The sequence below is a fragment of the Gekko japonicus genome, unplaced genomic scaffold (genome assembly GCF_001447785.1).
Source record: "Gekko japonicus isolate JY-2015 unplaced genomic scaffold, Gekko_japonicus_V1.1 scaffold1433, whole genome shotgun sequence".
NCBI classification, from domain to species: Eukaryota; Metazoa; Chordata; class Lepidosauria; order Squamata; family Gekkonidae; genus Gekko; species Gekko japonicus.
Genome location: NW_015168090.1, coordinates 746,355 through 759,462, shown reverse-complemented (window position 1 = coordinate 759,462; position 13,108 = coordinate 746,355). Strand labels below are relative to the sequence as shown.

The 13,108-nt window shown below is 42.9% G+C and overlaps 1 protein-coding gene across 1 annotated transcript in view; it reads right to left on the bottom strand.

The window, feature by feature from the left end:
* GMNN (geminin, DNA replication inhibitor) overlaps window positions 1–13,108 on the bottom strand; it is a 23,850-nt gene that overhangs the window by 4,515 nt on the left and 6,227 nt on the right. Inside the window, exons 3-6 of the mRNA XM_015414732.1 lie at window positions 11,597–11,692; window positions 11,176–11,305; window positions 3,583–3,665; window positions 3,391–3,501 (exon numbers count right to left, since the gene is read on the bottom strand). Coding sequence (XP_015270218.1) covers window positions 3,391–3,501; window positions 3,583–3,665; window positions 11,176–11,305; window positions 11,597–11,692 — 420 coding nt within the window. The remainder of the gene's footprint in view (window positions 1–3,390; window positions 3,502–3,582; window positions 3,666–11,175; window positions 11,306–11,596; window positions 11,693–13,108) is intronic.

The window sequence follows — 13,108 nt, the reverse complement described above, 5'->3', positions numbered from 1 at the left end:
AAAAAAGTGGGAACAGAATGGGTAATGAAAAAGCAGAATGAAATTGAATATGAATATGAATGGTTGAAATATATGCAGATTTTTGATCTTTTTAGATCAGATAAAAGGAAATATGGTTTTAGAGAGGAAAAAAATGAGATTGAAATGATTTGGGAGAGAGGAGGGGGAAAAAATATTTCTAAAATGTACAAAGTGTTACTTAAATGGTATACTGAAGATGAGACTGTAAAAGGGCAAATGATAAAATGGGTGATAAATATGAATACGGAAGTGTCTATTGAAACCTGGGAATATTTGTGGAAAAATTCTATTAAGATATCGCCTTGTACCAATGTTAGAGAGAATTGTTATAAAATGATGTATAGGTGGTACATGACTCCGAAAAAAATTGCAAATATGAACCAGAATATGTCAAATAAGTGTTGGAAATGTAAAAGCCATGAAGGCTCATTTTATCACATGTGGTGGACTTGTGAGAAAGCTGTTGACTTTTGGACAAAAGTCCACAAAGAAATGCAAAAAATACTGAAATGCTCTTTCAAAAAGGCGCCGGAAATTCTGCTTTTGGGACTGAAAATGGAAGAAGTCAATACAACTAAAAAGACTTTATTCTGGTACTTAATCACAACAGCGAGAATGATTTATGCACAATTTTGGAAAACAGAGAAAGTGCCAGAAATTGAAGACTGGATACAAAAAGTTCTGTTCATGGCAGAGATGGACAAAATTACGAAGAAGTTGAATAATAAAGAAGATGACGTGTTTTTTCAAGAATGGAGTGATTTTAAAACATATCTGGAAAAGAACTGGGATGTGAAACAAAACTTAATATGTTTAGATCAATATTAAGTCAAATGATGTTATCTTTTGATTGTAACGATAAGAAATTGATATAGCTGATGATATGAAGCAATTTGGAGCAGGGGGAGAAGCATTGCGGGAAGCCACCGGAGGGAGGGGAGGAATTGGGAACGGGGTAGACAATTGATAGAACGAAATGATTTAATTTTATATGTTGTATTCCTGAAAAAATAAAATTTGTTTACCAAAAAAAAAAAAGAAGCATTTTATAGACCAGAAATAACAAAGTTAACATACTGTGACATATTAGATTTTTCCCAAGGGAATTGTAAAATAAAATCAAGAGACGATTTGGTAACAAAAGGATATACTTGTCAATGGTTTTGTAATGCACAATTATTAGAAAGGTTTAAAGCAGATAAAAGATCTTATAGATCTGAACAAGTGAAGACTGAATTTGAAGAATTATGTACAAATGACAAACATGTTATTGCTAAAATGTATGAATTCTTGTTGAAATTTGAGACAAAGAACATATGATAAAACAGGCTACAAACTATGGGTATAACATACAAATGGAACAATGGGAAAATATGTGGCTGAAGGGTCTTAAATTTACATTAAGTTCTAGTCGCCAAGAGATTTTTTAATAAAATGATGTATTGGTATAGACCACCAGAGAAATTTGCTATAATGTACAAAAAGCATATCAAATGTGTGTTAGACATGAGAACATCATGAAGGGACACTATCAGTTATGGTGGACTTGTATTAAAGCTAAAAAAACCTGGATACAAATACATTCATTAATCCAGAAGATTCTAAAGACTAATGTACAAATGAAACCAGAGGCCTTTCTATTGGGACTAATGGACAGGCAACTTGAAAAAAGTCATGGAACTTTGTTCTTATATATGACAACAGCAGCGAGAATATTATATGCTCAAAAATGGAAAAGCTCAATAATACACACAATAGAGGAATCGCTGATGAAGATGTTTGAACTTGTGGAGATGGCCAAACTTATTTCTTTGACCAGAGAAAGGACAATATCTACATTTATTGCTAACTGGAAACCCTTGATAGACCTTTTGCATGAAACAGAAAAAAATGACCAGATGCTTTGTGGTTCTGAGAATTAATGGGAAGAAGTTCAGTTAATAGAAAAAAAAGAGAACCCCTTTTCCTTTGCAATTATAAAGTGATAAGTTTGTAATTCTATTTATGTTTGTTGTAGAGAAAATCAGAACCCCCTTTTATATTCCTTAATGCTCCCTTTCTTCTTCTTTTCCTTTTATTTTCTAATTTTGTAATCTTTTTCTTTATTTCTTTACTATCTAGTTTCCATTTCTATTAGCCCTTGCTGTATTTTTATCTTTTGTTATAAAAATTCTTTCAAAAATTATTGTAAAAAAAAATCACAAATGAATGCCAGATTATTACTGTCCCTAGTTGTCACGTTTATACACCTTATTTCCTGAAATAGGCCAGAAAAATTAACACCTTCTCATTTCTGTGTTTCCACATGTCCATTCCTCCTGCCTTCTAATACAAATAGGCAAGAAGGGCCATTGATGTTGTCTAGAGGAAGAACCCTTTCCCTCTTCACATAGAGCTAGAGAGACTGAGTTCAGAATGTGTAAGCTTGGGTTTTCCACTTAACATTTCAGATGCTGTTTGAGCATGTTAGTGAGATACCACCTCATCTGTCAATTACTAAGCATCTCCCCCCATGGCAACCTTGCAAGAGATCAAGAACCTAAAGAGGTAAGTCAAACAGAGGACCAACAATAAAAACTTAATGTACATAATATAAAAATACATGCATTTATTAGCAAAGAATTAAAAAACACATAAAGGCCCAATTACACCTCATATAAACATACCAAAATCTTATACACAAGGGCCAATGGACTTGCCCTGATGCATTTTGGCCTGCATAGGCGTTCTTCAGAGGTCAAACACAATGAGGGACAAATTGGCTTATATCATCTTACAGTACAATTATACAACATAGATACAAAATGGACTAGAATTGTTCCAAACAATCATTCCACTAGGCATAGAATAAAAGTACAAACGATGCCTCTAAAAATGCAATCACATGCCAAATGAAATCTCACTGATAATTTCTGGTCCAGAAAGTGCCTTCCAATGATTGCTTCGTTCAAGCCAAAGCATCCTCAGCAAAATTGTCCCTAAGGGATATAAGCCCTTATGTAATTGGGCCCTTATGTGTTTTTTAATTCTTTGCTAATAAATGCATGTATTTTTATATTATACACATAAAGTTTTTATGCTTGGCCCTCTACTCTGATTTACCTCAGAGTTCTCTCAGCCCCACCTACCTCACAGGGTGTCTGTTGTGAGGAGGGGAAGGGAAAGAAGTTTGTAAGCCACTCTGAGACTCCAAGTGAAGGGCGGGGTATAAATCCAATCTCTTCTTCTTCTTTAGGTTCCTGATCCCAGGTTCCGGGGTCAAGTTTGTCCCCCCCCCCTTTTTTTGTCCCAACCTTGCAAGAGGGACATCTTGTGTAGGATCTGAAAAGAACCTGAAGTAGTACTCTGCTTAGTATTATAGTACTATACCTCAATTATGTTTGCCATATATTGCACATGGCCTGCCAGCTCTGCAAGCTCTTCATTCTCTTTCTTTAGACAAGCAATTTCAGCATCTTTGAGTTCAATTTCTTTGTGCAGCTGGAAAAAGCAGACAAGGCTTTAAACAATGGCATTCATCAAAAGCACCTAATTCCCCTCCCCCATTAATACCACAATTACCCTTTCATTCTCTTGCAACACCTCGTATAGAGCTTTCCTCCTCTCTTCAGCCAACTCTTTCCAATACACAGACGAAGGATTGCCTGCAAAGAGTTAAGACTATTAACATTCAAGAGCAGATGTTGCTTTGATTTTGATTTAGCGGATTTGCTTTGATAGCTAAAAGGAAATACCATGTAAAAAAACGGTTCTCACCTAATTACCGAGGACAGCCACTGACACAACTAGAATGCTGAACAAGGTAAGAGCCCCACTGGGTGAGACCTAATGTTTACGATGCCATCAAGTTATCAGAAATTCAATATTAATCTAAGCATTGCACTTATGCCATTTATTATTATGATTTAATGGAATATCTTCATTGATAAATAAGTTCTATACTTTTAGATTTCTGATGCAAAACAATACTAGTAGGAGCCATTTTTTCAGCCCTTTTTCTAGTGTGCACCTGAGTCAGACAGTAAATGGTTAATGCTGTAACCCAGTCAGAGAACCCCGAGTGACAGAGGAGTCATGTAGAATTCTTCAGCTGAGAGGGTCAATTGGGAGTTGACAGTTAATAGAGGGGGGAAGAGTGAGACAGACTGTGAGAGGATCAAGGAGAATCCTGAGTTAGGGAAGTGGGGCGCACAGCCCACCCCTAACAAGTCTGAGAGAAATAGCTCTTAGAAGACTGTGTGTGTGGGGGTGGGGGTGGGGGGGTGATCCTTAGCCAATGGATTAGGAAGGAAACTGGAACTTGTATGAATATTCCTGCCTTCACCAACTTTTTTTTTTTTAAACCTCGGAGGGGTATTTTTATTTTTTCAATAAGACTACAAACTATAAAGAAACATATAGGAGGGGAAACTACAACTATGGAGAAAGAAAAGGTACCCACACTAACTAAAAACCCAAGAGTGGGAGACCCCCTTCGTGTTAAGCTAAATATTAGTATTAAAAGTGTTAGTAAAACAATATACTTGTAGAGTTCTTGTTTTTCACATTTTCTGTATTAGTAAATTATTTTGAGAGAACTTTCTGAGCATCTACTTTACTTCAAAGAGCCATTTATCAGAGTCCTTCGGCTCTTACTTTGGCTTTCTGTCTCTAAAATCATATACAGTTTTCATTGCTCCCGCACCCGCTTCTGCTGCAGAGTCCTCATCCGTTCCCGAGGCAGCTGAGTCACTTGACTTAGTTTCCTCCTCCTTAGATTCTTCCCCCGATCCCAGCTGACATCTCAAAACTTCTTTGGCTTTGAAGATGGAGTCTATCTTCTCCCTTCTATCGATGATTTTAAAGATGACACCTTCAGGGATCCCCCACCTGTACTGTACTCCGTTTGTTTGAAGGAAAGAAATTAAATCCTTATAGCTCTTTCTCTTCTGACGAATTTCAAATGGAATGTCTTTTAAAGTCTTAATAACTGTATTCCCCAGTTTCAGTGGAGTTGCTGAAGTTGCCTTTAGTATGGCATCTCTGGTCTGTCTTGCAAATCTCACCACAATCTCTCCAGGCAGGCTATTTTTTTTTAATATTGTTGGAGTATCCCCTGTAGGCTGTCTCCATATCTTTTATTAGCTTGAGGTGTCCATCTCTGTAACTTTCTCAGCCACCAGCTCCACTTTTTTTTCCGTTTCTGCCAGCTGACGCTGTTGTAAAGCGAAGTTTTGATTTAACGAGGTCAGTTGCTGGTTAATACCATCAAGCTGATTCATCAATGGCTTGAGCATATCCGCTAACAGCTTCATGACGTCAGCTCCCTCATCGGGCCTCGGACTCTGACTTCCAGGCTTGGCTTTAAACTTTCCTCGAGGCGCCGCCATTTTTCAATTTTGTTTACACTTTCAAACCGCTTCTCCCGGGCTCGAAGTACTCGTCAATTCGCTTTTTGCACTCAAGTAAGACTCAAAAAACACACGCTGTCTTTTTCCTCCCACTCCCCCTTCACTGTGATTTATCTGTCCATGTGCTTTAGAGGCATCCCTCTTTGCGCTCCGCTTTTCCGGGGGTGTGTGGGGGGGTGCCATTTATCAAAGTTCATTTACTTAGAACTCACGTTCATTGTTGGTCATCTTGCTGACCTCGCTCACATCAATCATTGTTCCGCTCGGCCTCCCTTGCTTGTCCTGGTCGGGTTAGCTTGTGCCCTAAGGTCACTCATCGGCAGGACCGTCAGAGCGGAGGGAAGCCTCAATTCTCCGGCAGCAGGCCGTTGAAGAGGCTATCCCTCAAAAGCTCTCTGGCCTGGAGCCTTTCACAAGGGCTCTGTGGGAGTGCCACTTGAGGTGGCACCCCTCCATGCCGACGGTGTGCTAATCGCCTCCCCAAGCTCTGGGGAGAGCGACTGCCATCGCCAATCCATAGACCGGAAGTTCTGCCTTCACCAACTTGAGGGTCTGTGAGACCAAGAAAGCTTATGCTTGTTTATGTAGGCACAGACTGCTAAGAAATCTCTCTCCTCAAGTTTTAAAGACCTGTCTGAACAACAGAAACAGTTACTTGTTTGTGACAAATTATCTGGTAAAATTTATTTTTATACACAGTTACCTGATTCCTTGCCTGTTTACCACATAATTCCTAAACCTATTTGTTAGTTTTCATTTACCATCAGCCTCTCATGTACCATTATAAAATAAGGACAAAAGAAGGATTTTAGTTTCTCCTCTCAGTTCTCTAGACTGGGCCAGCATTTACTAATATACATTCAAACAACTGGGTGGGACAGCCAGGGAAAAACAAAGATGACAGGAAAAGTGGCTGCTCAGCTAAGAATAAAGTGAGATCCTGTGAGGGAGAGTAGAATCCTCATATTTGGTGGCAGAATTGTGATCCAAAAATAAGACCCACAACAAGTTTGCCCCACCATAAACACAAAATAAAATAAGAAAATCTCATAAATTCATGAAGAACTTAATACTAAGTCAAGGGGAGGAATTACCTCAGAATTCCTGTCAGAAATGGCACCACCACGCAGACCCAGAGAACCACATGGGGATAATCATGGAGAGGAAGAAACTACAGCTGGGGAAAGTCCTAGGCAGGAGGTTGAAATCATGAGAATGAAAACTGAATTGGCTAAAATAGAAGCATTAAAAGAAAAAGCCGGGATTGAGAGAGGGAGGGAGGAAGCTGAGAGAGAACATGAAAAAGAAATGTATGCAATGAAGATGAAGGAAATGCAGTTGAGAGCAGAAAAGCAGGTTGCTTACCAGTAACTGGTGATCTTCGAGTGGTCATCTGTGCATTCACACCCATGGGATTCATTGCGCACACGCTAGATCGATCGATGCTGTAGCAAGCTCTTTTAACGGATTTTCGCGCCCAGTCCCTCGGGCATGCGCAGGAACCCCACCGCGCATGCCCAGAGGGGTGGGCGCAGACATCCCGCCAGTTCCTACAAACCGCCGCAAATCAACCCCTATTGAAAATGTAGAAGCTGACAGCAGCGGGGAAGGAGGGCGGGTGGTGTGAATGCACAGAGGACCACTCAAAGATCACCAGTTACAGGTAAGCAACTTGCTTATCTTCGACGTGGTCTCTGTGCTTCACACCCATGGGAGATTAGCGAGCAGTAGCCTACTTGGAGGAGGGTGCTGGCAGGTCTTTTACTGCGTAGCCGAAGACAGAATGTGACGTCCCATGTTGGTATTGGCATTGGTATGGACGTCTAGGGCGTAGTGCCTGATGAAGGTGTTAGGCGTGGCCCACGTAAAAGGTAAAGGTTCCCTTGCTCGAAAGCCAGTCGAGTCCGACTCTAGGGTTACGGTGCTCATCTCCGTTTCAAAGCCGAAGAGCCAGCGCTGTCCAAAGATGTTTCCGTGGTCACGTGGCCGGCATGACTAAACACCAAGGCGCACGGAACGCTGTTACCTTCCCACTGTAGTGGTACCTATTTATCTATTTGCAATTTCTTGCTTTCGAACTGCTAGGTTGGCAGGAGCTGGAACTAGAGACGGGAGCTCACTCCATCATGCGGCACACTCGGGTCTCGAACTGCTGAACTACTGACCTTCCACAGCCTGCAGTTCAGCGTCTTAACCACCTGAGCCACCGCAGCTCCTGTGGCCCACGTAGCGGCTTTGCAAATGTCCGGCAGTGGCACTCCCTGGAGGAAGGTAGTGGAAGTTGCAACAGCCCTGGTAGAATGAGCCCTGATAGGGCCAGGCAATGGCTGTTTGGCGAGTAGGTAACACAGATGGATTAGACCTACAATCCACTTTGACAGGCGCTGGGCCATGATGCCGGAGCATACGAGACGAATAGTTGTGAGTCTCGTCTAGTTAGATGTGTTCTACTGAGGTAGAACAGGAGAGCCCGCTTCACATCCAAGGTGTGTAATAATCTGTCCTCCGCTGACGTTGGGTTTGGGAAGAAGTCAAGGAGGAAGACCTCTGCTTGCAGGTGGAACTCTGACACCACCTTCAGGAGGAAAGAGATGTCCGGAACAAGGTGGGAGAAAGGACAGGAAAGGCGTATCGTGCCGGAAAGCCAATATTTCTCCCACTCGCCTAGCCGAGGTAATGGCAATTAAAAAGGCAGTTTTCCATGTGAGGAGTTTATGGTCACATGTTGCAAGCGGCTCGAAGGGCTTCATCGTGAGCTGGCGTAGAACTAGAGGAAGGTCCCAGGGAGTGACTGGAGTTTTGACAGGAGAGTAGAGGTGTAATAACCTTTTAAAAACCGTTTGGAAATCGGATGAGAAAACAAAGTGCATCCATCAACTGGAACATGGTAGGCCGAGAGAGCGGCCAAATAAACTCTTAACGATGAATGGGAAAGTCCCGAGTCAGCTAAGGAGAGGAGGAATCAGAAAACTCTTTCGAGACCCACTGAGGAGGCTCGAGGGGCGTCATCACCTAGGGAAGAACAGAATCTTCTCCATTTATAATCGTAGGACTTGCGCATAGTAGGCTTCCTGGAATTCAAAAGGACATTCACTACACGGGAGGAGAAGCCGGTGATGTTATCTGCCATGCCGTCAGTTTCAACTGTGGTATGTTGTGATGTAGGACGGGGGGAGTCTGAGAGAAGGAGGAGGTCCTGAGCCGGGGGGAAGTGATGTTATATCCCCTGCGAGAACTCTAGGACCGCTGAAAACCAAGGTGAAACCCCACCATGGGGTTATTAAGATACAGTCTGCGTTGTCTTTGAGAATTTTGCGGACCACTCTCAAAAGCAGAGGTAAGGGGGGAACAGGTAGAGAAGTCCCGATGACCAAGGGTAAAGGAGACCGTCTCCCAGAGATTGTGGGTCCTTGCCTCCTCGACTGCAGAACAGAGGACACTTTTTGTTGTTTCTGCTTGCAAAGACATCGACTTGGGGAACTCCCCACTTGTGGAAGAGTGGGAGGAGGTATGTTGGGTTCATCCCCCACTCGTGAAGGCTGAGCCCCGCTCGACTTAGATGGTCTGTTCATGTGTCTTGGAATGTGAGTGGCCATGAGGAATATGTTGTTGGCGATGCATAAGTTCCACAACTGGATCACAAGGTTGCATAGGCGTAGGGAAATCATGCCTCCCTGTCTGTTGACGTACGAAAGCGCTGTGGTGTTGTTCGTCAGAATCGTGACACATTTTCCCTTGATTAAGGGGAGGAAACTGGTGACAGCATGTTGTATAGCCAGGAGTTCTAGGATGTTTGTGTCGCTTCCTCATCTGCGTGTTCCACTTGTCTCCAACAGAAAAGCCCATGGCATGTGCACCCCATTCCGTCAGGGAAGCATCCGTTGTAATGGTGACCTCAGGTGACAGAGGGTGAAAGGGCGCTCCCTGAAGGATATTCGAAGGGACAGTCCACCAAAGTAAAGAGTCCTGTATGCTGCGAAGAGGGGATAGGACGACATTTTGTGCGCTTTTTGACAGATCAAAGTTGCGGATAAACCAGAGCTGTAAAGGGTGCATTTTGAGTCTTGCAAAGACGAGGGCCGACGTTGTTACGGCCATCAGACCTAGCAGCCTCTGAATCTGGAAGGCAGTAATGGAGGGTTGGGTACATACGACGGTGGCTAAGGAAATGATATCTTCTGCCCAGTCGTGGGGCAGATACGCCATGCATGTCTGTGAATCCAGTATTGCGCCGATATACTGTATGCGCTGGACAGGGCACAAGTCAGCCTTTTGTTGATTGACTCGTAGGCCGAGGGTGTCCAGTAGTGCCAGAGTCTCTGTGACGTTTGAGACCAGGGTGTTTTTTGAAGGCGCCACCAGAAGCCAATCGTCTATGTATGGGTAGACAGACACGCCCCGGAGACGTAGAAAAGCTGCAACTACAATCATGGTCTTCGTGAAGACTCTTGGGGCACTGGAAAGGCCGAATGGAAGGGCCATATATTGATAGTGGTGTTGACCAATCGCAAAGCATAGGTATTGACGGTGGAAGGGGTGGATAGTAAGGTGGAAATATGCGTCTTGGAGGTCGAGAGTGGCCATCCAAACGTGTCGGCGAAGCAGTTGCATAATCTGTTGTAGGGACACCATGTGGATGCGGTGGTAGGTCACAAAACGGTTAAGTTTCCATAGGTCTAATATGGGTCAAATGCCTCCGTGTCTCTTCGGGACTCTGACGTATCGAGAATAAAATCCTGTCCCTTGGAGGTGTGGTGGTACACGTTCGATGGCTCCCTTCTGCAGAAGGACAGACACCTCCTCGAGGAGAGGTGGGGAAGGGGGTGTGGAGACGACGACAGGAGTATTGGGGTTTTGTTGGAACTGAATTTTGTAACCTCGGGTCAAGATGGAGAGCACCCATTCGTCTGAGGTGATGCGACGCCAAGCATGAAGAAAGGGAAACAGACAGGTAGGAGCTGACTCGGTGACTGGAATGTCAAAAACCCTGCTTGGAGGGTTTGGACTGTTTGGCGCGGGAAGTTTGTTGCCTGGAACCGAATTTTGGTTTCTGAAAGGCGGATCTTTGGCCTCCCAAAGACGTTCGCGGTCTCCATCGTGTGTTTGGAGACTGATGAGTTGGGGTATGTCTGTGCCAGGACCTCAACCAGGTGCGGGGATGGTATTGTTGTTGTTTTGCAGAGGACGAGACTCCTAGAGCTCGAGAAGCCTTTACACTTTTATCTAACTCTTGGAGAGTAGAATCAGTGGTAGCATTGAAAAGCCCCAGGCCGTCGAAGGGGAGGTCTTCCACATAAGACCTAGTATCTAACGGGAGGTTAGTTGTTGCGGAGCCAGGAATGTCTTCTGAGAGCTATTGCAGAAGCCATCGTTCGTGAAGATGCTTCGAGAACATGTTTAGTAGTGTTGAGCTGTTGTTTTGCCAACACCATGCCTTCTTTTTGGATGACTCTGGCCGCCTGAACTTTGTTGTCTGGGAGGTGTGTTAGAAGTTCTGAGAACCGCTCCCAGAGAGTGTATTGATACTGGTTCATGCAGGCCAGGTAGTTGGTGGCCTTGACTCCCAACGCTCCTATGGAGCAGAAGCACCTGCTGAAAGCATCTAACTTCTTACCTTCCTTGCGCAGGCACAGTCCCAGTGTGTTTCTGCACGAGAAGATGGAAGATGAATTCCAGTTGTTTATACAGATCTTGGTCCAGTAGTTGCATGTCTTCACATGATATTTTGGTAGCTGTGATTATTTTTTTTGAAAAGTCTACGTACCTTTTACCATGAGGTCAGAAGCTTGGATGACACCTTTTGTGTTTCTGTGTTCTGATGTTGCAGAAGCAGATTTGGACACGTTTGGGATAGACTGCTCACTCCAGAGTTTCCCCTTGATTGATGACTGAACCTACAATAAGTTTTAATGGGAAATCTCTCAGAAATGGGTACATTCTCCAGTGAACTTTCCCTCCCACACTCCAATCTGCTAGATAAAACTCAAAACTTATTTCCTTGAACACTATTAACTGAATATGCATCATCTGATGTGTTCTCAACAGCCAACTCCACACCTACTTAAGTCTATATGAAGTATATACTAGCAATTCAGTTTAATACTCAACACCGAAGGGAAACTGCACTGCAGCTTATGCAGCAAAGCATTAGCTTCCAAGCAATGTTTTTCAATAGTGGCACGTACCTTATTTGTCCTGCCAACAAGACACCCTGTAATAGACGGCTGTATCATCTTAAGGGTCTGTCTCTGGAATGGGCCATTTGAACTACCTGCAGAAGCCTGTTTTGAAAAAGAAATATGCCTACATTTAGACCATGATTCTACACAGTCTGAAATACATTTAGCCCTTAAACATTAATGCAAGTTACAGAATGCTACAGCACACTGTAGCACATGGATTTTGTAAAAAATTCTAGATCACAGGGAAGTGTATTCATCAGCTAATGTACACAGCCAGGCCAAGAATGATATTTAGTTAGTCAAATGCCATAGCCACACATGAACAGTTACTGTCCAAACCAGCTGAAACATACAAATCAAGTCATCTTTGCACTGTAACTGGATCCCCAGCAGATTTAGTTGTTTAAACATCATCTGTATCACCAACATGGGGGTATTTGCATTGTACCAAAAGTAGAGGCTGAATTTCAACTGTTTTACTTCATGCTGTTACACCTACTTAAAAGACAGTCTGTAGCACCCAAGGCAGTAAGTTAATATCAGATAAATCTACAGGGTACCAGTTTCCTTTTATTTGTGGCAGATGTCTAGTTGCCCTGCTTGGGGTATAACATATTGATCCAGCAAGAGTATTGTTTTTGGAAGAACGGTACATCTATTACCTTCCTTGTCATATGCAAACACTTATTTCCTGCATTAAGCCTTTTGAAAAAAAATCATTACACTGCACCATGAGATAGCAAACAATGGTAGATAATCAAATAGGGATAAACAGGAACATAATGTCATACTAGCGTGAGAAAGTTAGCGGTTCACATGACAAGAGCTCACCTTTCCCACGGTAAAGTTTCTGCTGCCAATTAACTTAGTGCTGAACTACAGGACAAGTGCCAGCTACTGTGGGAACCAGTACTGTACAACATTTCAGATTACACTCACTGCTGCTGAATTAGGTTATAGTTGTTAGAGGTATTCACTGGCTGCCACTTACTTGAGTTAATCTATTACTTTTAATATTTTATGTTCAACCAAATAGCACCCATTGAAGACAAACCAGGCAGGAAGTATAAATTTAGTCATATGGAAATCTAGACTGGAGGCCCAGCAAACACCAGCAAGTCTGAGAATTAACATATAGCAACGATGTTTCACAGTGTCTTATTTCAATATTAATGGGGTCTCCTCAACCTCTTTTGCCCATCTAGAAGTGCTATTGTCCTCTGACATGGGTCCATAAATTTAATAGTCACATTAAATGTCATCTCTTCACTTGCTAGACAATAAAGGTTAGCATGACAACAAGCTACTCAAAGCCTTGCATTCTAGCATTGGGAGGGAGCAAGTGTTTCCTGGTTCCAATATTGGCTCTGATCTATGCTACCAACCCAACAGGTTGAGTGGCACCACCAATCCAACCAATTTCTTTCATTCCCTGGACAACTCAATCTCTGGCCTGCCAATAATAATGGGTTATGGCTCAGGTGGCAACCTGCTAATCTTCCCATTTTCTCCAGC